General features: G+C 34.1%; 5 protein-coding genes across 10 annotated transcripts; 3 read left to right on the forward strand and 2 right to left on the reverse strand.

The window, feature by feature from the left end:
• Positions 1 to 3,723: 3,723 nt before the first annotated feature.
• Positions 3,724 to 8,377, forward strand: LOC133675919 (calcineurin B-like protein 4). 6 transcript variants are annotated; one of them, XM_062097476.1, is made up of 9 exons: positions 3,724 to 3,925; positions 5,788 to 6,089; positions 6,539 to 6,621; positions 6,734 to 6,793; positions 6,895 to 7,003; positions 7,184 to 7,236; positions 7,508 to 7,588; positions 7,681 to 7,793; positions 7,922 to 8,377. In XM_062097476.1, the coding sequence occupies exons 2-9, from the start codon at positions 5,966 to 5,968 to the stop codon at positions 7,983 to 7,985; spliced, it is 687 nt and encodes a 228-aa protein (XP_061953460.1). In that variant the 5' UTR covers positions 3,724 to 3,925; positions 5,788 to 5,965; the 3' UTR covers positions 7,986 to 8,377. The 6 variants fall into 6 exon arrangements, with proteins under 6 accessions (XP_061953460.1, XP_061953459.1, XP_061953461.1 ...); XM_062097475.1 differs by having other exon boundaries at positions 5,885 to 6,089; XM_062097477.1 differs by lacking the exon at positions 3,724 to 3,925 and adding an exon at positions 4,007 to 4,021 and having other exon boundaries at positions 5,885 to 6,089.
• Positions 8,378 to 10,333: 1,956 nt separating this feature from the next.
• On the forward strand, positions 10,334 to 13,667 carry LOC133675920 (calcineurin B-like protein 7). Its single transcript, XM_062097482.1, has 9 exons — positions 10,334 to 10,846; positions 10,980 to 11,217; positions 11,587 to 11,669; positions 11,777 to 11,836; positions 12,068 to 12,176; positions 12,332 to 12,384; positions 12,588 to 12,668; positions 12,764 to 12,876; positions 13,265 to 13,667. The coding sequence occupies exons 2-9, from the start codon at positions 11,139 to 11,141 to the stop codon at positions 13,326 to 13,328; spliced, it is 642 nt and encodes a 213-aa protein (XP_061953466.1). The 5' UTR covers positions 10,334 to 10,846; positions 10,980 to 11,138; the 3' UTR covers positions 13,329 to 13,667.
• A 163-nt stretch (positions 13,668 to 13,830) lies between these two features.
• On the reverse strand, positions 13,831 to 14,926 carry LOC133675918 (fasciclin-like arabinogalactan protein 12). The gene has a single exon (XM_062097474.1). It carries the CDS (start codon positions 14,814 to 14,816, stop codon positions 14,013 to 14,015), a length of 804 nt encoding a protein of 267 aa, XP_061953458.1. The 5' UTR covers positions 14,817 to 14,926; the 3' UTR covers positions 13,831 to 14,012.
• Positions 14,927 to 21,013: 6,087 nt separating this feature from the next.
• Positions 21,014 to 22,966, forward strand: LOC133675921 (calcineurin B-like protein 4). Its single transcript, XM_062097483.1, has 5 exons — positions 21,014 to 21,418; positions 21,574 to 21,626; positions 21,830 to 21,910; positions 22,006 to 22,118; positions 22,506 to 22,966. Exons 1-5 carry the CDS (start codon positions 21,310 to 21,312, stop codon positions 22,567 to 22,569), a joined length of 420 nt encoding a protein of 139 aa, XP_061953467.1. The 5' UTR covers positions 21,014 to 21,309; the 3' UTR covers positions 22,570 to 22,966.
• A 118-nt stretch (positions 22,967 to 23,084) lies between these two features.
• On the reverse strand, positions 23,085 to 24,164 carry LOC133675916 (fasciclin-like arabinogalactan protein 12). The gene has a single exon (XM_062097473.1). It carries the CDS (start codon positions 24,055 to 24,057, stop codon positions 23,254 to 23,256), a length of 804 nt encoding a protein of 267 aa, XP_061953457.1. The 5' UTR covers positions 24,058 to 24,164; the 3' UTR covers positions 23,085 to 23,253.
• Between the last annotated feature and the right edge of the window lie 901 nt (positions 24,165 to 25,065).

A 25,065-nucleotide genomic window follows, 5' to 3' on the forward strand; every position in this document is an offset into this window, starting at 1 on the left:
TTCGTTAATTTTCTAGTAATGTATATATTCTGATATTTTTTATGAAATTCTACTAATATAAATTTCTAAATCTTGGAGAAAGAAAGGACTCGCAAAAAAAAAAATATCTATAGGAAGAGGTCGCATCACCCATTTGCCAACATGTTCATTGACCACCGTGCTAAACAAGGTCTCCATTCTCCCAATAATGAGGCATTTGCATGCATAATTAAGCACTGCATGCTTCCATCTCATGCAGGTCTCATCACCCATTTGCCAACTTGTTCATAAACCAGTTAAACAAAGCCTCTACTGCAGATTTTACGTAGCTTTAGAGGCGTATATATGCAATTGATGAAGAAAAAACCCCAATCAGCCAAAAATCTGGCATCTAGAAATTGACACAAATGGTACGGGCAAGTAATACAGATGCTAACATGACCTTGCCGAAGCAAACATAATTTAGTAATTTGTTTGGAATTTCTCCCCAGATGATTGTAGCCAACACTCAAGAGGACAGCTAACAAAACCTGCAAAAAAACAGTTTGATGTGTATGCATGTGCTTGGCTTAACTAGCTTCATTGAATTAACTAATAAATTAATATGGAAATTTTTATATATATATAACAAATTACAAGTAGGGAATGATCAGTAGGCACCAGCTGCTGTCGTTGCTGTAAACAACGACCTAAGTTATTGTTTACAGGCTGCACGCACTGTATAGAGATAACCCATCACGATATTATCTAATTCTTTGACAAATTAATCTCCATATGATGAAGATGCTTAGGGTTGCCTTTTTCTATTGTTGTTGTCGTCGTCATTAAATCAATTATTATTATTATCTTTTGATTTGTTTTTAGAAGTCGGTCTTTGGAAATTTAAATAATGTAATAAACCTATTGTCGTATGTACAGTACTCCATTTATTAGTTTTGTTTGATTTTAAAATTCTTGTCCTAGTAATTTAATTAAGAGGGTTTGAATTTTGATCTCTCTCTTAATTTCCTAACTTCACGTCTTGAGACTATCATTTATAGATTTTTATATATATATATATATATAAACAACTTCGTTTTAGTTAAAAAAAATTAGGGTCGACCCGAGTTGATCTAAATTGACTCTTATAATCAATTTCTCGAGTTTTGCTCCAAGTCGATCCTTTAACCAGATTTAAAAACTCTAGTTTTTTTTAATGATAAAAGTATTTTTGAATCAATTTATAAGTAAATCAACTTGGAGAGAGTTTTTGATTTACTTATAAATTGATTCAAAAATACTTTTATCATTAAAAAAAGCTAGAGTTTTTAAATCTGGTTAAAGGATCGACTTGGAGCAAAACTCGAGAAATTGATTATAAGAGTCGATTTAGATCAACTCGGGTCGACCCTAATTTTTTTTAACTAAAACAAAGTTGTTTTATATATATATATATATATATATAGTCTACGGAGTTGGCTACTGAGTCTTTAACTGGGTCAATTCGGATTTTTTACTAAATTAATCATGTTTTTTTTTTTTAATTTGGGCTGAGTTTTGAAAATATATAAAAAAACACTCTAATTAAAATTATTTTAATAAGCAAGATATTAAAGAATAAGCTGAGGCTTAATTTTATTCGTTGAAGATAATATCTTGAGTGGAATACATATCCTTTTTTTGCCTAGTTTCTACTAAATTATTCCAAGTTCATTTATAATATGCTTTGGTCATAGTCAGTTGTCTCAAAATTAATGTCGTTGTAGCATATATATATATATATATATATATATATATATACCTTAGTAATTTAGTACAGAGGTCAACGATTGATTTTGGATCGTGTACTCCTCTACCAAAATTAAGAAATCCCTCTCCTATATATTTTCAATTATTAATTATAGTTGAAAAATATTGCTGAGGATATATAGCATACAAAATTTGGATTCTTAGCAGTTCTAGGATATGCATGAACCTTTACAATTAGTCATGTTCGTGAAATAACATCTAGTTACTGTTTTAAAGAGATAGTTGGAATAAAAAATATGTTTTTATGTATTTTTTATTTTAAAATAATAAAAATTTTACTCCAATATTCAAGTTTGGCATAATATATAATATGGATTTAAGGTTGCATTTGAGTTCAACTCATATTTATAATATTTTTATGATATTCGATTAATTTTATTTTATGTTGAATATTATTCGAGCCCATTTCATGTAGTTATAAAAGCACACTAATGACTAATCTTGTCAAACGTTAGGCATAACATGATCTAGGTTCGAATTATATCCATATAACTTTTTGTAAAATTAAGGCCGGAAAAATCCAATAAAAGACAAAACTAAAAAAATATATAAAATTAAATTTTATCTTAATAAAATGCTGGAGCAGTGAAATCAAAAAATAAAATTTCAATAAAAAGATTTAAAATAAAATAATAGTAATTAAAAGAATAAAAATAAAATTTTATATAAAATAAAATAAAATATTGAGGAATACAATTAAAAAAATAATTTAATTAAAATAATTATAATAAAACATTGAGGGATGTAACTTGAAAGATAATTAAATTATATATATAAACATTGAGAAATATAATTGGAAACATAATTCAATTAATAGAATGATTAAAAAATAAAAATTCACAATCAAAAGAATAGGGATATGAAATGTGAAAAAAATCAAAGAAGAGTTAAATTGAATGAGAATTTCAATTCTATGGATTATTTAAAATAAAAAATTATAATAAAAAGAATAGGAACCAAATCTGAAAAAAAAATCAAATGACTACTTTAAAAATATACAGTGAAGGCTCTAAAACCTAGGAGAAAAAAAGAAAAAAGAAAAAGAAAAAAAGCAATAGCCATCAGCGCAAAACTTGACATATTTTGGCCACACATACCACTTATTAATGAAGATGATGTCGTGAGGTTTAAGATGTTGTCTTGAAAACTGGAGTTTGATCATCGGATGACATCATACATATCATCTGAAGAGCGCAAGTACACTCATGCTTGTTGCAACTTATTTTTTAAAATTAAATAATATTTTATATATATTAAAATATTAAATTATCCCAAACTCAATAATAATAATAATAATAAATCATAAAGAAAAGATAAAAAAAATCTCCATTGATCCAAGTTTAAGACAAGGAGTATTTTGTTAATTTTATTGTGTTTTTTTAAAATAGAAAAGGAAATAATACCCACACTGCTGGTGCATTATTTTTTACCTCAAAAGATATATCTGTCTTTTTGCTATGCAGACATCAACAAAAAGATGATTATACCCCGCTGCCAAGACCAATTATGATTTATAGATGAGGACAAAATCATAATTTTACTAATCCAGTCTACGCAAAACATCTATCCTTTTGGTTTCTTTTAATATGATAGTGACAAAAATTTATGTATGATGTATTATTTTTAAATATATTTTTTAAAATAAAATTTTTTAGATATTCAATTTATATAAATTTATATTATCTTATATTTAATTTTTATCAAATAAATAAAAATAATTAGATTTGAACTCATATTTACTCTTACTTAATTATTAAGATTTTAATATCATAATAAAAAATTATTTTAATTGTTATTATATAAAATTTTAATATAAAATTTATATTATATTCTAAGAATTACAGAATTTGTATAGGGAGTTTGGCTTTTATCCTGAGATGTTATCTAAAATTATGTTTTTCCCTTATTTTAAAGATGCAATGCATCTAAAATGGGGACCTGAAAGTGAACATTGAAAACAAAATAGTAATTAATAGATTGAGAGAGACAGAAATCTCATATAAAGAGAGAGGGAAGCTGAGAAAAAGCTAAAGCCACAAGAAACACAAGATCCTGGATATCTTACACTGTTCCTATAAAGAAAACTGACAACTGAAAAGCACAGATCAAAGTGCTGTCTCTCATACTTTCCAACGTTGCACAAAAGACACTCACAAAGGTTAGTACTATTCTCTCTTTCATTACAGAACTTCTTCTGTTGGATATGGTTTGTCTTGGCTGCATGGCTTGTACGCAGTTGATGGAATTTCGGTTGGTTGGTTCTCTGCTTTGCTGTCAGTGTTTTCTTTTTTCTTCTGCTTGTCAAGGGAGAGAAGGGAAGAGGATTTTCTGTGTGTTAATGCAGTTCTTTTGGTTGTTTCGTTTAGAGTCGGTGTTTCTTGACCATTCCTACATTTTCTCAGCAACCAAACAGGAATAGTAGGTGATGGATTTGTAAGTTTTGAATCATGGAAAGAATTTATCATTGTCATTTTTGGTTTTTTCAATGAGTATCCAGAAATCTTCATTCCTTTCTTTTGAGAGAATTGACTATATTTATTGTCATAACCTGACTTTTAAATTCAGCACTAAAAAGTTTTCTTTGAACTATACTTAGAGATGAATCACATTTTGACCAGATCCATTACTTCCTCGGTTTGGTTGCTGAGAAAACTAAGGAAAATTACTCTGGATACCCTGGAAATGATTAGATCGTTTTCAACCAGGTCATGTGGCTGTTCTAAGCCTGTGGTCCCAGCTAGACAATATTTTTTTTCTTAAATAAGCATGTGATGTGTTGGTTTTCTTACTCTGAATGTTTTCCGGCATTGTTTATGGAAAACAATAGAAAATTAGAGTATTTTATCCCTGATCTAAAATATGTTCACCCCTAGGTAGTGCTTGAACTATAAGTTTACTGATATAAAAGGAAAAGGTTGAATTTGAAATGTTAGAATTCATTTCTTACGGTATCAATCATGAATTTTTAGTTGGTAGTGTCTTTTTCCCTCTTGTAGAAAGATTTTTGAGCTGCGAAAATCGGAGCTGTTGAGCCAAGTTGGGAGATGATTGGAATGGAATTTGGGTGGCATAGTTAGGCTTAGTGAAACTCCTCTACCTCATAAAATGTGATAAAAGTCCATTAGAGAGGTGGAGGGAAAGGGTGGTTTAATTGTTTATTTTTTTTTTTGTTTCTGTTGTTTAAACTGCAACTTGATAGTTCACTTCCAAATCATCTCTACATTTTTCAATAAGGAAAGGTCATACATGCTTAAGTAGGCTTTGTTGGTATTAGGTGCTATAATATTTGCAAAATTCATTGTGGTGTTGGATGGTTCTGAATTTTCTTCCATGCTTCTTATTAATTTATGTTCTTGAGTATCAGAGACAGCTTTCAAAGTGTCCATGGACATTAGAGACTGTGTTGGTATGTCATAAGTCTAGTTTAAATGGCAGCCACATGCTTGGCTTCACTGGTGGCCTGACTGTGAGGTTGGAGAATATGTAGATGGTGTTTGGTAGACCTATCAAACACATTCTCATAGGATAATGAGCTTTTCCTCTTTTCTTACTGAAGAGATAGCTGCAATGATAGTTATAACCATTCTTGTCCCGAACTTCTATAATTTGTGAATCAACTGGCCTATGAAATCAACCCGTTGAATCTTGAACTGCTTAACAGAACCTTGCTTATCTTTGAAGCCCGATGTCAGTTTGTACTAATTATTAGCTGACCTCTTGGGTATGGTTGAGCCACTTTTATGTCTTCAATATTAAACTTAAGCACATACCTGCAACCAAAATAACTGATGCATTTGCATGTTGACTAAGTAGTACGGTTCTGCTTTAAATATAATGTTAGCTTGTGCCTATACTTGCAAAAAATGCTTGGTTTATTGGATGATTAGAGTCTATTCCCTTTACCAGCTGCTGTCATAGTAATAATTTTTCTTGGAAATAGTGGATTAGTTTAAATTTCGATGGGAAATTATAACTGATCATGACTAGATTTCTGTCTTCGTTTTGTGTTCTTGGTCTCAGTGGTTGAAATTTGACCATTTATCTTTGCGAGTTTGTAAAAGGCAGCAGATAATCAAGCTCAGTCATTAATTCAATCTATAACTTTGCGAGTTATTAGGTGGTGTTTTCAAGTAGTACAATTGGCATGATCCTGCTGATTGCCAAGAATTCTTATTAGTGACTGGTGCTAGTTGTCTTCATGGGTTGCTACCATTCAAAGAGAACTAAAAAGACACCGGGGCACGAGGAGCCAACAGTTCTTGCTGCTGAAACACCCTGTGAGTATGCATTGTCAGAAGGATCATTGCAGCAAATTCCTGGGTGTAAATTTCCCTCCTTACTTCCTAGCTATGCTTCAATATGTTCCAGCTATGTTTGATAAGTGTTGTTTCTAGTCTTATCTTAGGACATCTTAGTAGCTAATCACTATCGTGCGGATTAAACTAGTTGTCTGACATGAAGTTCAGTTTGTTGGAGTGTAGTACATGGAATGGTTTGTGTATCCAACCTTTGGTGTGGTTGGTCACTAAAACAAAAGACAATTTTATTGGCACTGAAAGGCATAAGGAGCAAGGAAGTCATGTTGTCAGGGAGAAGGAAAGAAAGAAAAACAATGATGCTGTTCCTAATCACTAGTTTGAGTTTCAGCTAGCTACTGATCGCCCATTTTGGTTGTATTTCCTGCTAAAAAAATTATTTGGTATCAAGCTCAAAAACAACTGTTAACTATGTGAGACTGACTGATGAAATGTGAAATAATTTTGTATTGTAGTTACTGTTAGCGAAGTTGAGGCCTTGTATGAACTGTTTAAGAAACTAAGCAGTTCAGTCATTGATGATGGGCTTATTCACAAGGTATGGGTATTCGTTTGAGTGGTTTATGGAGTATTTTGATCTAAGTATGTTTACAATTAGGATTTAATTAATTTGAGCTGATATCACTAAAATGGCTCTTTCTTCTCATCAGGAAGAACTTCAGCTTGCACTGTTCAGGAACAAAAACAAGAGGAACCTTTTTGCAGACAGGGTATGTAGTGCAACCTTTTTCCTATAATACAGCAATAGTTACCTGATTCCATGGCATTTTCCCTTTTTCCTAAGTTGCATCGCCTTGCCATACTTCTGCAGATTTTTGATTTATTTGATGTCAAGCGCAATGGAGTAATTGAGTTCGGAGAATTTGTTCGATCTTTGGGTGTCTTTCATCCAAATGCACCAGTTGAAGACAAGATCCATTGTACGGCTAATGTTTCTCTAGGATGAAATACAAGTAGGATTGAGTTCTCACACACACACATGTTTTCTTTTGCATGTCAATTGGGACTTCTATACACCATAAAAACTGGAAGTTAGTCACTTAACCTTTTTTCGCACATGCTCCTGAATAAATTACTAATGAGAGGAGAATTTTCTGCAGTTGCTTTCAGATTATATGATTTACGGCATACTGGTTTCATTGAACGAGAAGAGGCGAGTACTGCAATTCTTTTCTATACCGTTTCTCTCTTACATACCATATAGCGATCGATGCATGCTGATGATTGTGGGCATGTTTCAGGTTTATTGTTATGTTCTTTTCTGTTAAAAAATCCACATTACTAATCCAGAAGTGGCTATAGTCTGACAATAAATACCATCAGAGAATTAAGAGGAATGTAATGAAAAATAAAAATAATGATCCAGCAGTATATCTCTGTTTCCGAATGTAAATTCTGACTCATAATTTTAAGTTATTCAACAGCTGAAGGAGATGGTAATGGCACTTCTGCATGAATCGGATCTACTGCTGTCCGATGACTTTGTTGAAACAATTGTGGACAAGGTACAATTTTACTTTTTTTTCTGTGTCAAACTTCCTTGTTCATGCTTATTCGGTTCGTTATTCTAATTTTTGTCTTTTGAGCTTTTCCACAGACGTTTCGTGATGCAGATTTGAAAGGTGATGGAAAAATCGATCCTGACGAGTGGAAGGAATTTGTGTCGAAGAACCCTTCTCTTATAAAGAACATGACTCTACCTCATTTAAAGTGAGTACGTAGCAAGTTCACTCCGTTTGTGAATTGTGCACAACCTGGTTACTATAGTGAGATCAGTCTTGAATGTACCTCCGAAATTCAAGTTATTAATTCTAGGCACTCCCTTTTTGTTCCTCCAGGGATATAACTTTGGCGTTTCCCAGCTTCGTGTCAAAAACTGAAGTTGAAGATTCAGAAATATAGCAGAAAGTTATCAATCATGTCATTTCTAGCAATGGTGATCCGTGCATTTAAACCAGCTCTATTTGGGAGATGTTGAAATTTGCATGAGTGTCGATGCAAGAGCTACACAGACTTCAGGTTAATCACAACCTCCTCTGTGCAGCCAAGATCTGGTCTACAGGGTGCAACTTATTTGCCATCATAAACTTCGTTAATACAGAGTTGGCACAGCTTAGTTCAGCTCACGTTTTGCATATGTAAATCGCATTACAGCATCAGAAATTTTGCAACGTGTTTAGAAAATGTATATAGTTTCTGGGGTGGTACTTCGAAGAAGTCTGTTTTAACATTTATTTCTCTTTGAAGCAGCACTTGACCTGTTCTATATATGCTAGTGATAAAAATTTCAAGCATGTTCAATTATTGTATGATAAGAAATTAAATCTGTCGAAAATGGTTGAATAATCTACTGTTGAAGGGCCAAAGATTTTTGAAATCTGTTTGTGTTCAAATATTTCTGTAATTGCTTCAAGTTTACGATGGAATACAACATACATCTCTTTCTAAGGACAGAAGAGATGGAGATTACATAAACATATTTGATTGAAATTGCAGATATAATTAAAGAGAATTGACTGATAAATAAATAAATAAATAAAAGTAAAATCTACCGGTACCCACGCAAGAGCATCGCAGAGGCCATTTCATAGAATCACATTATATACAATCTGAATATGTAAATTGAAGCAATCCAACCAGATATTACAGGAGAACTCCATAATTTAGATTGGAAAGTACAGATCAAACAAGGGTTTAACCATGCAAGTAGAAACCATCAAGGGAACCTTCCTTATTTAGGTTTAAGTCCTTAACTTCGAGTCAAGCAATGGCCGATCAGGAGATATAACTGGAAGACGGGTTATGAGAATCTTTGAAATGTTAACCAACAGGTGTGCATAGTGGATTCTGGTTGTAAGTTTCAGGATGCGAGCCTTGTTGCTTGCCAATCCATCATCACATTCCTTGAGATAATCTCTACTACTCATGGCAGCTACTAGTCATGGCAGCTGACATTGACGGGATCACAACACACGAACAAGAAAAAGGAAGAAAAGGGATTCACATAAGAACTCTAATTCGCACTTTATTATTGAATAATTATCTCAGGAATTTCTCATTTAAGAGGTTTGCAACTCTTCAAAATCCAAAATGAAACACAACATAAAATCAAAATTAAATCGAAACAAAAAGAAGAAAAATAACAAAACTTACTCATTTAGCATTTTCCAAGCTTAATTTGAGGGTTATCTAGAATTAAACCAGTTACAGCAACCAATTCTCCTATAAAACTAGATGTATAGAATTATCTAATAAAATTTGAGCCATGTTCAACAATCAAGTAAAAAATTATTAGTTTTCAGTTGTTCGTCTAGCATGAATAGATATTGTTTGGAACTCAACTCCATCTTACCTGTTCATAAATGAATCTACTAGGTTTTCTACACAATCTACTAGTAAAGATTCATGCTTTACTAATCAAAACTATCATACTCTTGAGACTCGTCTACATCACTCGATCAAGAAATTGACTTGGAAAAGGACTTGCTTAACTTGTGGGCCATTGGATCAAGTATGTCATTAAAAACCTAGCAAAGTCTATCAAGTTTTCTCATGTAAATATCTTTATTAATTCAACGAAGAAGCCTGTTCAAATTTGGTTTCAAAATCTACATTTTCTAGGTCAACACATGAGACGGGCGGATAGGATTTAACAACTAATGGCATACTGAGAAAAATATTCTTTTAAATGGCAGATATTATTTGAGCCGATTGTACATGTATGACAACTCGATCTCCCGGCGAATCATCACTTGATGAAATTTGCTGTCATTTTCAAAATCGATTTCAAGACTGAAGGAGATTTTCCTAATCATGTCAACAAACTCCGGTTCCCGTTTAAGTTTCACATCTCTTTATCCAATGAAGAAAATATAATTTCAATGTTTTCATTATCTAGGACAAGGAGTGAGGGAGAGCATTCTTAGAAAACCTGTCACAACTCCGCAATTTAATCTGACAACATGTTGATCTAAAATTTGACTAGAGCTAGGTTTTATATTGAACTAAATTGAAAATTAATCAAATTAAATTTAAATAAACTGACAGGTTAATCTATAATTCGTTCAATTCGATTAAAACTTTATGAAGCTTGATTTGAATTTTTTTTAAAATAAAATATCATCTTTTTAATTTTTTTAAAAAATTAAAAACAAAATGATTTTAAATAGATAGAGATCAACTTGAGCTGACCAACCTTAATCTTGTCCAGCCTATCCAAAACTTGAACCAAATTGCGGGTTGAGTCCAATTTTTCTTTATCTGTTCTGCTAGAGGTAGTGGGTAATTGTCTTTATATAGTTCTGCTCCCTTTCAAATCCATCTCTAAGCTTTTTGTACTTTACAAAGGGATGGTCATGTCAGCTTATGTAGGCTTTGTTTGGTATTAGGTACCATATAATACTTTGAGATTCTTTGTAGTGTTCGGAAGTTTGGAAAATTCAACCATATCTTTATATTAATTTATGCTCTTGAGGATGTAGAAATATAGACACAAGCTTTCAAAAAGATTACAAATTGGACGTGTGGCTAAAAGAGAGTGCGCTTTGGACAAATGTCAACTGGCTGTGACATGGAAGAAAATGGTTTCTGAAAACTCATCATACCTCACCGGAGGAGTCTTGCCATAGACAAGTAAAGGTCTGCTTTGTGGGTTTTCTTTGTGCTGATGACACTGCCTTCTTGATCTTACCACTTAAGTTGAGCTCTTGCATCCTTAAACGAAGAGGGATATCCATAAGATTCCAAAAACCCGGCAATTCAATGTGAGAATCTTTGCTTTAAGCTTGATCTCGTGCTTTCAGCTATGGTGGATCAATTGGTTTGATTTTTTTTTTTTGGTTGTTCCTGATCATGACCAGATATATGTCTTTGTTTTGGGGATTTGATCTTTCTCAGCAGGTTAAAGGCTGCAGATACTCAAGCTTAGCAATTATTCCAATCTAGCGTATTTCTTTGGGAATTGCCAGGTGGGATTTTTTTCAGTAGAAACCACCATTGGCATTCCTGCTGATTTCCAAGAAGTTTTATGAGTGGATCGTGCTGGTTGTCTTGATCATGGGCTGCTGCCAGTCAAAGAGAACAAAAACGACAGCATGGTGTAAAGAGCTGACAGTTCTTGCTTCTGGAACACCCTGTGAGTATGCATTATCAACAAGCCTACTTCCTAGCTATGCTTCAATGGATATTCCACTAATTTCTCGACAACTGTTGCTTTTTGTCTTACGACATGGATGGATAGAGAGTGCCTTGATTGGTTCCTGTATATTAACCTTTTTTGACAATATTGAAAGAATAAGAAGCATGCATATGATGCTGTTAGGGAAAAGGGGAGAAGGAAAAACAATTCTGTTCCTAATTATTAGTTTAAGTTTCTGCTAGAAACAGCTTGCTCAGAGTTAGTTGCTTGCCCTGCTAAAATTACCATTTCGTATCGTGAAAATCATTACATGAACCTGGTCCACTGGACAAGAAACTATTAACTGTTGATTTGTGTTTATTGCAGTTACTGTAAGCGAAGTAGAGGCCTCACATGAACTTTTTAAGAAATTAAGTAGTTCAGTCATTGCCGATGGATTTATTAGCAAGGTATGGATATTAGGTGCCATTTTGAAATGGTGTGTATATGTTAATTTAAACATGTATATAATCATGGCTTGGTGATATCATTTTAATGTCTGCTTGCTTCTTGTCAGGAAGATCTGCAGTTTGCGCTCTTCAGGAACAACAATAAGAAGAATCTGTTTGCAAACAGGGTATGTATGCCAACAATTTCTATGATATTGGGATAGTTTGCTTTTAGCTTTATGTAGGTGCTGAAGAAGTATAGATTTTGGTGCATCTTTCAAGCCTTTTATGGGTCCTCTCAGAGGATTTTAATAATTTACAGTGCTAGAGATTCTTCCTCGTATGGTCATGGTGTGGCCGCCTGGTGCTATGGCCTTTACCTTCTTTCTAAGTTGCATCTACTTCTGGTACTTCTGCAGATGTTTGATTTGTTTGATGTCAAGTGCAATGGAGTCATTGAGTTTGGAGAATTCGTTCAATCTTTGGGTGTCTTCCATCCAAATGCTCCAGTTGAAGAAAAAATCTACTGTAAGGTTAATATTTCCCTCGACTGTAATGCATGTAGGTGTACCTGCACCCGCCCACCCTCACACACACAAACATTCAGTTTCTTCTGCATGTCAATTTGGTTTTTGTTAGCCAGGTGATGAACAAATTACTAATGAGAGGAGAATTTTCTGCAGTTGCTTTCAGATTATATGATCTAAGGCAAACTGGTTTCATTGAACAGGAGGAGGTGTGTTCCATTTCTTTCCCATACATACCATATAGTATATTTCCTATAAGATGCTGAGAACTTAAATGTTTAAAGTTTTTTCCCCATAATCCTATAATATCAGAGAATTGAGTAGAATGTTTTGAAAAATGAAAATGATTATTTTAGCAGTGAGTGTGTTTTCAAATTTATATTCTGCCTCATAATTTTGGATTATTTGATAGTTGAAGGAGATGGTAGTGGCCCTTCTTCAGGAATCGAATCTGGAACTATCAGATGATGTCGTCCAGACAATTGTTGATAAGGTTCCAATTGGTTTGGCCTTGTTGAATCTGTTAATTCTTGCTTATGTGATTGAAACATTCTGATGTTTTTTTTTTTTCTTATGGTTTCCTCACAGACATTTAGTGATGCTGATTCAAAAGGCGATGGAAAAATTGATCCAGAAGAGTGGAAGGAATTTGTCTTGAAGAATCCTTCTATTATCAAGAACATGACTCTACCTTTCTTAAAGTGAGTAGCAAGTTCCAAAATCAGTTTGTAAATTGTGCAAAGGAACCCTGCATCTGAATTTGTTACTTGAAAAATATTATTCTTGACAGTGCCCCAAAATTGAGCCTGGTTCGGTGACCACTGCATTTTCTGGTGAACTTTCTTCACATTTAATCCCATAAAAACTTAACTAAAAACCCTCGCACCTTCAACGTTCCTCTTTGATAGCTATTGTTCCATCAGTCAACTTGCTGATGCAGCCAAGTTTGTTGAGTTTAAGTTTTTTTTTTTCTTTTCCTTGAGCTTGGTTTGAAATCATGGGTTCATATAATATGCATGGCTTTATGTTTTCTAGGATAACATTGATTACTATAATTGACTTCCAACATGACCATTTTGTTTCTTCCAGGGATGTAACTATGGCCTTTCCCAGCTTCGTGCTAATTTCTGAAGTGGGAGAATCAGAAATGTAGCAGAAGAGTATGAATTATATAATTTCTAGCATGGTGCGCTTTTGAATAATCAGAGCTCAACTAAAACGATGTTGGAATCTGCACGAATGCCGATAGAAGGGCTAGAAACTCTTGATTTTACAACCCTCTGAAATGCAACCATGATTTGATCAAGATGCAACTTATTAGCCATTTTAAGCCTCTTGGTTTTGTTCTTTAATGCAGAGTCAGCACAGCTTAGTTTGCTTCATGTTTTGCACAAGTATATTACATTTCAGCAGCAGAAATTCAGTGGTGGTATGTTTTGAAAATGTATGTGGTAGTATTTAAGCAGATACTTTGAAGAGTTGTGTTTTTGTATTTACTGCTGCTTTTCTTTAAAGAGGCAGGTAGCATGCTCCATCTGTTGCCAAATCAATATATGATCGAAAAATTAAGGCACATCAACATATTTTTCTGGCTGATATCCATTAAAATTCCACATATAGATCAAAGCAGGAAAAGAAAGAGAAGAAAAGATCAATGAACAATAAAAATACTGAATTAAATGCACTGTTATTCACAAAACGAGTAAAATTGAGTGGATATGACAATTTTTCAAAGCATTTAAACTGTTGAACACGACCGTTCATTGTAACCAGCAAAATCATGAGCCACTGGTGAAGAAATGACCACACCCCAAGATACCTTGTCAAAACTCGAGGGTCACAAAGGAAGAGCAGCAGCAACTAAGCCAACTCCAAACATGAGCAGAGTATTATGCACCATGCATATTACTGAGCCAGAAGTATCTTCAGGAACCATAGGATTCTCTGCACCATCATCCTTTTTAGGCTTTGGTGGTGCTGGTGCAGGAGCAAGAGGTTTAGGGGCAAAAATATCTAAAGGAAGTAGCACCTTGTCAACCTGATAAATAGCAAGCTGGCTATCTGTGTATACAATTGCCGATACGCTTGTATTGGTAAGTCCCGTAGTTACATTCACCATATTTTCTGTAGTTATCACATTAAGTGCGAAACGATTACCGGATCCTGCCAATGTTGTTATAGGATTGCTGACTGTTTGAAAATTAGCAGTTGTCAGAATTCTTGGTATTATATGAAATTGTACCAACTCGATCTTCTGATGATCAGTTAGGGAGTTAAGAACACCAGATTTGATAATGACCGAAAAGGCACCATCAGTTGGGGCAAAGACGGTGACCCCATCTCTCGAGTCATTGAGCTGGGAGAATAATTGGATGTCCTCTTGAGTGGATTTTATAAGGCGGGTGAAGAATGCAAAGTGGCCAGCCTTCTGGAGGATTTTAATGACATTGACAGGGCCTTTTGAAACTTGTACAGGAACCATAACAGGTGGCGAGGCTTGAGCAGACGTTGCAGCTGGTGGTGGCGCAGTGGCTGCAGCAGGTGCTTTTGCTGGTGCTGCATTTGGTGGCTGGGATAGTGTTTGGGTGCAGTGGAGGGAGAGTAGAACAAGAGAAAATGAGAAGGAAATTAGTTGCTTCATCTTGTTTGGGTTTTTTTAGGGTTTTGTTGACCTTGGAGCTGTGAAAAGAAATGCAAATGCAACTATGCAAGTGCTACTTGTTCAAGTGTTTGATGTCTCAAAGAGGGGATAGAGAGGGTTTTTATTGTGGTTTTCAGAGAATGAGATTAGGTGCAATGTCTAATTTTAGCTGCACAAACTTAGCAGCTGCAACCAATTTGGTTGAAAAGTAGGAGAGGAGATTTAATTTGATGTGTGTAAAGATATACATGATTGCTGTAATTAGGTTTGTCTGAATCAAACAGGAAGGATAGCTTTGTCAATCAGCCTTCTATGTGATGTTTTACCAAACATGTCATGTTTTCCTGGGAAAAGAGAATGAAAGGAAAACAATTTTGCTGTTGCAAAGGTGATGGAAAATTTGAGATAAGCATGCAGGGGGTTAAATGTGAAAGAAAAAATCACCAGACACTCAGATTTAAGGGTACATTCAAGACTGATCTTATCCTATGACAATCCCAGATCTAGCAGGGTGCCTGTTAACATTTTACTAAGCTGCTTGAGTATTGCTGAAGAAACTGTAACTTTGTTGCTTCTGTTCTTGGTCTTAGGACTTACCACTTGAGTTGAACTCTTGCATCCTTTTAACAAGGGAACACACACATGAACATAAACGTTGAGTCAAGCTAAGATTCCAAAACCTGCCGATTCTCGTTGAGATTGATAACTTTAAGCTTAGTTTCAGTGCTTGCAGCTTTAGTGGATCAATTAATTTGAAAATGTTCTGCAGTAACTATTCCTGAAAATGACTAAATTTACCTCTTCGTTCTCTTCTTGGTCCTAGAATTTGATCTTTATCAGCAGGTTAAAGGCTGCAGACACTCAACCTCGGTTGTTATTTCAATCTAGGATATTCCTTCACAAATGCCAGGTGGGGTTTTCAAGTTGTGCCATTGGTATGAGCCTACTGATTGCCAATAAATTTTCCGGGTGACTTGTGTTAGCTGTCTTCATGGGTTGCTACCAGTCAAAGATATCTAAACAGACACCAGGGGATGATGAGCTGACTGTTCTTGTTGCTGAAATGCCTTTTGAGTGCATTATCAACAAGATGATTCATGCAAACTCCTGGCTGAAGTTGCCTCTGCTTGCTTCCTAGATATACTTCAATGGATATTCCAGTTACTTTTCCACAAGCATTGCCCCTGCATTATCCCTTGATCAGTGAAATCGATTTAGCCGGATACACTTTCCCATGTCTTATCTGTATGTCCTGCAAAAATTAGCATTTTGTATAATGTTTAAAAAACTATTAATTTATGTAAGATTTGGCTATTGGAATGTGAAATATAGCTTTAGTTGATTGCAGTTACTCTTTAAGAAACTAAGCTGTTCAGTCATTGATAATGTCTGCTTTTTTCTCGTGTTAAAGAACTTCAGCTTGCACTCTTCAGAAAAAAGAAGAAACTATTTGCAAAAAGGGTATGAAAGCAGAATGCCGACCGTTTTTTATAATGCTGAGAAATTTAACTTTCCTTGGCACAGAAAAATCATAGGTAGTGCTGCATCTTTTCAGCTTTTAAGTCTTATCTCATTAATGGGTTTTAGATATTTATGCTCCTAGAGATTCTTGCTCGAACCCAAAAACTTGAAATTATCGTCGAGATTCGAGAGTCTAAGATCTAATTCATATTATTTTCTAACAGCGGCATCTATTTGTAGCATTTATGCAGTGCGATGGAGTAATTGAGTTCAGGAAATTTGTTCGATCTTCAGTCCAGATGCACCAGTTGAAAACAAGATCCACTGTAAGGCCACTTTTTCTAGATAAAAATGTATGTTGGTGGGCCTGTAAACGCCGATTGACAAACAATTCATCGTTTTCAAGACCTGAGATTATAGTTATAAATTATAGAAAAAAAGGTAGAGAAAAGTCTAAAGTTTGTGATTCAATAATACGATGAAAAAACCAATATATCAAATATTTATATAGAGATAAAAACCAACATAATAAAAAAAATCTAAAGCTAAGAAAAAAATTATTAAAATATAAAATTATTTTGGAAAATAATTAAATAAGGGTACAATCCTTTGGCATAATTTTAATAAGTACTTTTATCTTTTATTTAATGTTTTTTGTTCATGTTTTTATATATCCAGATCTATTTAATTGGTTTTACTAAACAATTTCCCAACGAAAAGCTCATGGGAAAATTGAGATCCGGAAGAGTGGAAGGAAATTGTGACGAAGAATCCTTCTCTTATAAAGAACATGACTGCCGTATTCAAGTAAGTAGCACGTTCCAAATGTTAGCAAAGAAGAGAGAGAGGAAGATGACAGATAGATTTGTTCAGTAGAATTCAGTGGATTCTGCACTAGCAATGAAGAGAAAGAGAAAGAGGAAGATTTGTGCAGCAGAATTCAGTGGACAGATGGATTTGTGCAGCAGAATTCAGTGGATTCTGCACAAACTTACATAATTCTGTAGATAATCGAGTCCTTCAATTATGACTATATTTAATCCTCAAAGCTAGCATGTGTTTCCAAAACTTTTCCCCTTGAACTTGAGTAATAAAATCATTGATTCATACATGGCCTTTCCTTTGTGCTAAGTTCCAAACTGGAAGATTCTGACATGTAGCAGAAGGGCATCAATCATGTAGTTTCTCGCAATGACGCACTTTTGAATGATCAGTTCTACATAAAAGATGTTGGAATATCTACTCGAGCATCAATACAAGAGGCAGAAGGAGTTGAGTTTACAACCCTCTTGACTGCAGCCTAGACCTGATTTACAAGGTGCTGCTTTTTAGCCATCTTAAACCTTTTGCATCTGTTCTTTAATGAAGTGCCTGTACAGCTTAACTTTAGAGTTGACTTGCTCGGATCTCATATGGATTTTGTCGGATCAACTAGATTGTGAATTAACCTGTCCTATTATTTAAATTTATAAAGGTTAATATTTGTAATAATTTAAAAAAAAAATACTTTGTTCAGGCTGGGTTGATAAATTGACCGATCAAGCTAAACTCTAGTCAATGAATTAATTTAAGTTTAATAATTTTTTAGATGGTGGTTAATAGTAAAAGCTTGGAACTAAGAGGTTTGCTCCTTCTATGATTTCAGGTTCAAGCCATGTAATTGCTTATATGATGACTATTGGAGGCTTACATGATCATTAACTTCAAGGTACATGGAATTAGTTGAGGTGTGTGCAAACTGGCCCGAACACCCACATTAAACTAAAAAAAAAAAAAAAAAAAACTTTCTACATTTTAGACAAGCTATTTACCATCAAACAAATCCGATAGGAAATTATTGGATCCCTCAAGGTGCAGTGACTAATAAGTGGAACCCGTTTGCTGTTTACTAAACTCATTTTGATCTATTCCTTTATATTATACCAAAAGTTAAAATATATAAGAAAGTATTATAGCTTTTCTAGTGAAATATTATAGATAGCTACAGTATTTTTTTTATATTATAATTTTTTTAAAATATATGGTTTTTTTGTTATGATCAGGTTTTTTTTGTTATGATTTTTTTAAAATATTATTTTTATTGATTAAAAATTTTTAATATTAAAATGATTGAAAATTTATTTTGTATCAAAATCTTGAGATGGGTTAACAAAGAGTTGAAAACCATGTTTTAGTTTTCTACTCGAGCAATTGGACTGAATTTGCATGTAGCTTGAAGCTTGGCCCTAGCCTTAACAGGGCTTCCATAGCCATGGTTGGTGGGTGTAGGAAAGTAGGAAACTCCCTGTCCATCCCTTTGAATACCTGGGCCTAGTTCTGGGAACTTTACTCTCGAACTTGCCTATGATAGGACTTAGGAGCATATAATTTTATTTTATTTTTTGAGAAAAAAAAAATAGGAGCACGGCATTAAAAGCAGTTATGTGTCGAATCTCAGCCTGTCGGTGGTTAATAATCCGCTACGTGTGATGTTATAGAGGTGAGGGTGACTACAATAATTATTATTACATAAAAGTAATGGTCATTAGTAATTTAAGAAATTCAATATTTTATTTCTAATACTTTACATTTTTTCCTAATTTGTGTTTTAATGTTTTTGGTTAAAAAACTTGTATAATACATCTAGTTGTCTATTACATTATACCATAAATAGCAAGCAATAGATAGATGCCTCTCGTATTATTACGAGTTGATTTATAAAAATTATAAATAGTTATTATAATAGAAATTAAAAGTTAGATTTCTGAACGTTTTAATATTGAAGTTAGACTTATAGGTTACCAGGTCCATGCATTTTGAATCTAGTAAACATGTCAAACTCATATTACTATAGATTTGGTTAACCGTCACATTCAGCCGCCTTGAGTAATTTATATACATACAAATACTTAATCACTTCTAATCTACATGATATTTACAATAAAACCATAAAAAAATGATGAAAACATCCCTGCATGCAACCTTGTTTTTGTTTAAACCCAAGGGTAATTTTTGTATTTGACATGTTTCAATAAAAGAAAAGAACAGAGAAGCCCCTCAACATATGCATATTTTTCCCTTCTCATGGATATGGTTGTATCTTCACTGTTTATTTTATAAAAAAAACCACCAACCTAAAGGTTGTTAGATTGAAGGCACGTGGGTATGGCAACCCCACATGATATTTACAATTTTAATTGTTTCAATAAAAGAAAAAAAATAAAGAAGCCCTTAACATATGCATATTCTCTCTTTAGAGGCATGATTATGTCTTCACTGATTTTAAAAAAAAAAAAAAAAGTAAAAAGAAACCTCCAACCCAAAGGTTAAAATTTTGTGCCCCGAAAGGCAAATCAATATCTATATTGTAGCCTAAAAAACTCAAACAGATCATTTTATCCACAATCATTCTTTCAATGCCACATGTATCTCATAAAAAAGACAATCCTACCCCCAACTGCATGCTTAGCAAATTTATTTGGCAAGAATAATTTTATCATTACACTGCTCCAATCCACAATAATTTATATCTAGGTAAGCAGTAAAATGATGAATAGTAGCACACTAAGCTCTTTTTGTATTTGTTGTAATGTTATCTTCACAATCTCGGTAAGAATTGCAATTAAAATGGTGTTTGAGAGTATAATAATGATTGTTTTTCAAAGTATTTTTCGCTTAAAATACATCAAAATAATTTTTTATCATTTTTTTAAAAAAATTTAATATCAGTACTTCAAAATGATAAAAAAGTATAAAAAAATAAATTTTAATCTATTTTTATTTGAGCCGCACTCCCAAACAAACAATAAAACTATGATTGAAACCATGATTTTGAACTATATTACTAGAACATTAAAATATTTGAGGTGAAATCACATACTGAACTGAATGAAAGTCCCTCTTTTTTTAAAATATTTAATTAAATTTAAATTGGTTAAAATAAATAGTTTTAGTTTATTTTTATAAGGTTATCATAATCTTAAACAAATATTGTGATATTTAAGTGCAAACTAGTTTATAAAAAAAAGAGTTATTAAACTTAGTGGAATCGATAACCTGAGTCGCGGGTTTGGTGGATTAAACCGTGAACTCTAAATAGATCTAATATATCATTGTCTCGATATTATATAAAAATAAAGATGTCATCTTAAAATTTTTATTAAAGCTAAACACACTTTTACCTATTATCCGACTTGCCTTTGGACTTATAAAGTCATTTGGTCATGTCGAAGTAACACCCATATAATTTAATTTGAAATCCATGTTGGGTAAAAAATTGAATTGAAAGATTCCAAGGTTGACTCGTTTCGGTGAGTTTAATAATAATGTAAAAAAATTTCCCGCGATCTAATACTTTTTTATATTTAAAAGGTTTTTATTTTATCTTACCCTTATCATAGTGCAACTCAATAAACTAATATACAATATATATTACCAAACCCAGCCTCTATCCAACATGACAAGTTAGCTTGATGACTCACATACATGGAAACTGGTTTGAGTTGGCTTCTAAATTAAACGGGATAAAAGTTGACCTAGTCAAGCTTGAAGAATCAATAGATCAATTTTTTATTTGATCGAAACTCAATTTGATTTTGTTGAAAAAAATTTAAAACAATGTTGTTTTATTTAAAAAAAATTCTCGAAACTATATATATTTTAATTAAACTAGGTTAACCGCATTTCGTAACGTAAGCCTTGAATCTGGAATATGTTTAATAACGATATAAAATACAATAAATAGTTTACCCAGTTAATTATGGGAATCGAGTCCTGCTTAAGTTAGCTGATCCCTAAAATTGAAACAAAATGCAGGAACAATAGATGTGTCCAAACAATTTCTATGATATTGGGATAGTTTGCTTTTAGCTTTATGTAGGTGCTGAAGAAGTATAGATTTTGGTGCATCTTTCAAGCCTTTTATGGGTCCTCTCAGAGGATTTTAATAATTTACAGTGCTAGAGATTCTTCCTCGTATGGTCATGGTGTGGCCGCCTGGTGCTATGGCCTTTACCTTCTTTCTAAGTTGCATCTACTTCTGGTACTTCTGCAGATGTTTGATTTGTTTGATGTCAAGTGCAATGGAGTCATTGAGTTTGGAGAATTCGTTCAATCTTTGGGTGTCTTCCATCCAAATGCTCCAGTTGAAGAAAAAATATACTGTAAGGTTAATATTTCCCTCGACTGTAATGCATGTAGGTGTACCTGCACCCGCCCGCCCTCACACACACAAACATTCAGTTTCTTCTGCATGTCAATTTGGTTTTTGTTAGCCAGGTGATGAACAAATTACTAATGAGAGGAGAATTTTCTGCAGTTGCTTTCAGATTATATGATCTAAGGCAAACTGGTTTCATTGAACAGGAGGAGGTGTGTTCCATTTCTTTCCCATACATACCATATAGTATATTTCCTATAAGATGCTGAGAACTTAAATGTTTAAAGTTTTTTCCCCATAATCCTATAATATCAGAGAATTGAGTAGAATGTTTTGAAAAATGAAAATGATTATTTTAGCAGTGAGTGTGTTTTCAAATTTATATTCTGCCTCATAATTTTGGATTATTTGATAGTTGAAGGAGATGGTAGTGGCCCTTCTTCAGGAATCGAATCTGGAACTATCAGATGATGTCGTCCAGACAATTGTTGATAAGGTTCCAATTGGTTTGGCCTTGTTGAATCTGTTAATTCTTGCTTATGTGATTGAAACATTCTGATGTTTTTTTTTTTTCTTATGGTTTCCTCACAGACATTTAGTGATGCTGATTCAAAAGGCGATGGAAAAATTGATCCAGAAGAGTGGAAGGAATTTGTCTTGAAGAATCCTTCTATTATCAAGAACATGACTCTACCTTTCTTAAAGTGAGTAGCAAGTTCCAAAATCAGTTTGTAAATTGTGCAAAGGAACCCTGCATCTGAATTTGTTACTTGAAAAATATTATTCTTGACAGTGCCCCAAAATTGAGCCTGGTTCGGTGACCACTGCATTTTCTGGTGAACTTTCTTCACATTTAATCCCATAAAAACTTAACTAAAAACCCTCGCACCTTCAACGTTCCTCTTTGATAGCTATTGTTCCATCAGTCAACTTGCTGATGCAGCCAAGTTTGTTGAGTTTAAGTTTTTTTTTTCTTTTCCTTGAGCTTGGTTTGAAATCATGAGTTCATATAATATGCATGGCTTTATGTTTTCTAGGATAACATTGATTACTATAATTGACTTCCAACATGACCATTTTGTTTCTTCCAGGGATGTAACTATGGCCTTTCCCAGCTTCGTGCTAATTTCTGAAGTGGGAGAATCAGAAATGTAGCAGAAGAGTATGAATTATATAATTTCTAGCATGGTGCGCTTTTGAATAATCAGAGCTCAACTAAAACGATGTTGGAATCTGCACGAATGCCGATAGAAGGGCTAGAAACTCTTGATTTTACAACCCTCTGAAATGCAACCATGATTTGATCAAGGTGCAACTTATTAGCCATTTTAAGCCTCTTGGTTTTGTTCTTTAATGCAGAGTCAGCACAGCTTAGTTTGCTTCATGTTTTGCACAAGTATATTACATTTCAGCAGCAGAAATTCAGTGGTGGTATGTTTTGAAAATGTATGTGGTAGTATTTAAGCAGATACTTTGAAGAGTTGTGTTTTTGTATTTACTGCTGCTTTTCTTTAAAGAGGCAGGTAGCATGCTCCATCTGTTGCCAAATCAATATATGATTGAAAAATTAAGGCACATCAACATATTTTTCTGGCTGATATCCATTAAAATTCCATATATAGATCAAAGCAGGAACAGAAAGAGAAGAAAAGATCAATGAACAATTAAAATACTGAATTAAATGCACTGTTATTCACAAAACGAGTAAAATTGAGTGGATATGACAATTTTTCAAAGCATTTAAACTGTTGAACACGACCGTTCATTGTAACCAGCAAAATCATGAGCCACTGGTGAAGAAATGACCACACCCCAAGATACCTTGTCAAAACTCGAGGGTCACAAAGGAAGAGCAGCAGCAACTAAGCCAGCTCCAAACATGAGCAGAGTATTATGCACCATGCATATTACTGAGCCAGAAGTATCTTCAGGAACCATAGGACTCTCTGCACCATCATCCTTTTTAGGCTTTGGTGGTGCTGGTGCAGGAGCAAGAGGTTTAGGGGCAAAAATATCTAAAGGAAGTAGCACCTTGTCAACCTGATAAATAGCAAGCTGGCTATCTGTGTATACAATTGCCGATACGCTTGTATTGGTAAGTCCCGTAGTTACATTCACCATATTTTCTGTAGTTATCACATTAAGTGCGAAACGATTACCGGATCCTGCCAATGTTGTTATAGGATTGCTGACAGTTTGAAAATTGGCGGTTGTCAGAATTCTTGGTATTATATGAAATTGTACCAACTCGATCTTCTGATGATCAGTTAGGGAGTTAAGAACACCAGATTTGATAATGACCGAAAAGGCACCATCAGTTGGGGCAAAGACGGTGACCCCATCTCTCGAGTCATTGAGCTGGGAGAATAATTGGATGTCCTCTTGAGTGGATTTTATAAGGCGGGTGAAGAACGCAAAGTGGCCAGCCTTCTGGAGGATTTTAATGACATTGACAGGGCCTTTTGAAACTTGTACAGGAACCATAACAGGTGGCGAGGCTTGAGCAGACGTTGCAGCTGGTGGTGGCGCAGTGGCTGCAGCAGGTGCTTTTGCTGGTGCTGCATTTGGTGGCTGGGATAGTGTTTGGGTGCAGTGGAGGGAGAGAAGAACAAGAGAAAATGAGAAGGAAATTAGTTGCTTCATCTTGTTTGGGTTTTTTTAGGGTTTTGTTGACCTTGGAGCTGTGAAAAGAAATGCAAATGCAACTATGCAAGTGCTACTTGTTCAAGTGTTTGATGTCTCAAAGAGGGGATAGAGAGGGTTTTTATTGTGGTTTTCAGAGAATGAGATTAGGTGCAATGTCTAATTTTAGCTGCACAAACTTAGCAGCTGCAACCAATTTGGTTGAAAAGTAGGAGAGGAGATTTAATTTGATGTGTGTAAAGATATACATGATTGCTGTAATTAGGTTTGTCTGAATCAAACAGGAAGGATAGCTTTGTCAATCAGCCTTCTATGTGATGTTTTACCAAACATGTCATGTTTTCCTGGGAAAAGAGAATGAAAGGAAAACAATTTTGCTGTTGCAAAGGTGATGGAAAATTTGAGATAAGCATGCAGGGGGTTAAATGTGAAAGAAAAAATCACCAGAAACTCAGATTTAAGGGTACATTCAAGACTGATCTTATCCTATGACAATCCCAGATCTAGCAGGGTGCCTGTTAACATTTTACTAAGCTGCTTGAGTATTGCTGAAGAAACTGTAACTTTGTTGCTTCTGTTCTTGGTCTTAGGACTTACCACTTGAGTTGAACTCTTGCATCCTTTTAACAAGGGAACACACACATGAACATAAACGTTGAGTCAAGCTAAGATTCCAAAACCTGCCGATTCTCGTTGAGATTGATAACTTTAAGCTTAGTTTCAGTGCTTGCAGCTTTAGTGGATCAATTAATTTGAAAATGTTCTGCAGAACTATTCCTGAAAATGACTAAATTTACCTCTTCGTTCTCTTCTTGGTCCTAGAATTTGATCTTTATCAGCAGGTTAAAGGCTGCAGACACTCAACCTCGGTTGTTATTTCAATCTAGGATATTCCTTCACAAATGCCAGGTGGGGTTTTCAAGTTGTGTACCATTGGTATGAGCCTACTGATTGCCAATAAATTTTCCGGGTGACTTGTGTTAGCTGTCTTCATGGGTTGCTACCAGT

The sequence above is a fragment of the Populus nigra genome, chromosome 16, assembly GCF_951802175.1.
Source record: "Populus nigra chromosome 16, ddPopNigr1.1, whole genome shotgun sequence".
In the NCBI taxonomy this organism is placed as follows: domain Eukaryota; kingdom Viridiplantae; phylum Streptophyta; class Magnoliopsida; order Malpighiales; family Salicaceae; genus Populus; species Populus nigra.

Excerpts from the sequence above, each read along its gene's own strand:
- LOC133675919 (XM_062097476.1), top strand. The coding sequence starts at position 5,966 with ATGGGTTGCTACCATTCAAAGAGAACTAAAAAGACACCGGGGCACGAG. Across the intron at positions 6,622-6,733 it reads ATGATGGGCTTATTCACAAG|GAAGAACTTCAGCTTGCACT; the intron begins GTATGGGTATTC and ends TCTTCTCATCAG. Across the intron at positions 7,004-7,183 it reads AGTTGAAGACAAGATCCATT|TTGCTTTCAGATTATATGAT; the intron begins GTACGGCTAATG and ends AATTTTCTGCAG.
- LOC133675920 (XM_062097482.1), top strand. The coding sequence starts at position 11,139 with ATGGGCTGCTGCCAGTCAAAGAGAACAAAAACGACAGCATGGTGTAAA. Across the intron at positions 11,837-12,067 it reads AGAATCTGTTTGCAAACAGG|ATGTTTGATTTGTTTGATGT; the intron begins GTATGTATGCCA and ends GTACTTCTGCAG. Across the intron at positions 12,669-12,763 it reads TCCAGACAATTGTTGATAAG|ACATTTAGTGATGCTGATTC; the intron begins GTTCCAATTGGT and ends GTTTCCTCACAG.
- LOC133675918 (XM_062097474.1), bottom strand. The coding sequence starts at position 14,816 with ATGAAGCAACTAATTTCCTTCTCATTTTCTCTTGTTCTACTCTCCCTC.
- LOC133675921 (XM_062097483.1), top strand. The coding sequence starts at position 21,310 with ATGTTTGATTTGTTTGATGTCAAGTGCAATGGAGTCATTGAGTTTGGA. Across the intron at positions 21,627-21,829 it reads GTTTCATTGAACAGGAGGAG|TTGAAGGAGATGGTAGTGGC; the intron begins GTGTGTTCCATT and ends ATTATTTGATAG. Across the intron at positions 22,119-22,505 it reads ATGACTCTACCTTTCTTAAA|GGATGTAACTATGGCCTTTC; the intron begins GTGAGTAGCAAG and ends TGTTTCTTCCAG.
- LOC133675916 (XM_062097473.1), bottom strand. The coding sequence starts at position 24,057 with ATGAAGCAACTAATTTCCTTCTCATTTTCTCTTGTTCTTCTCTCCCTC.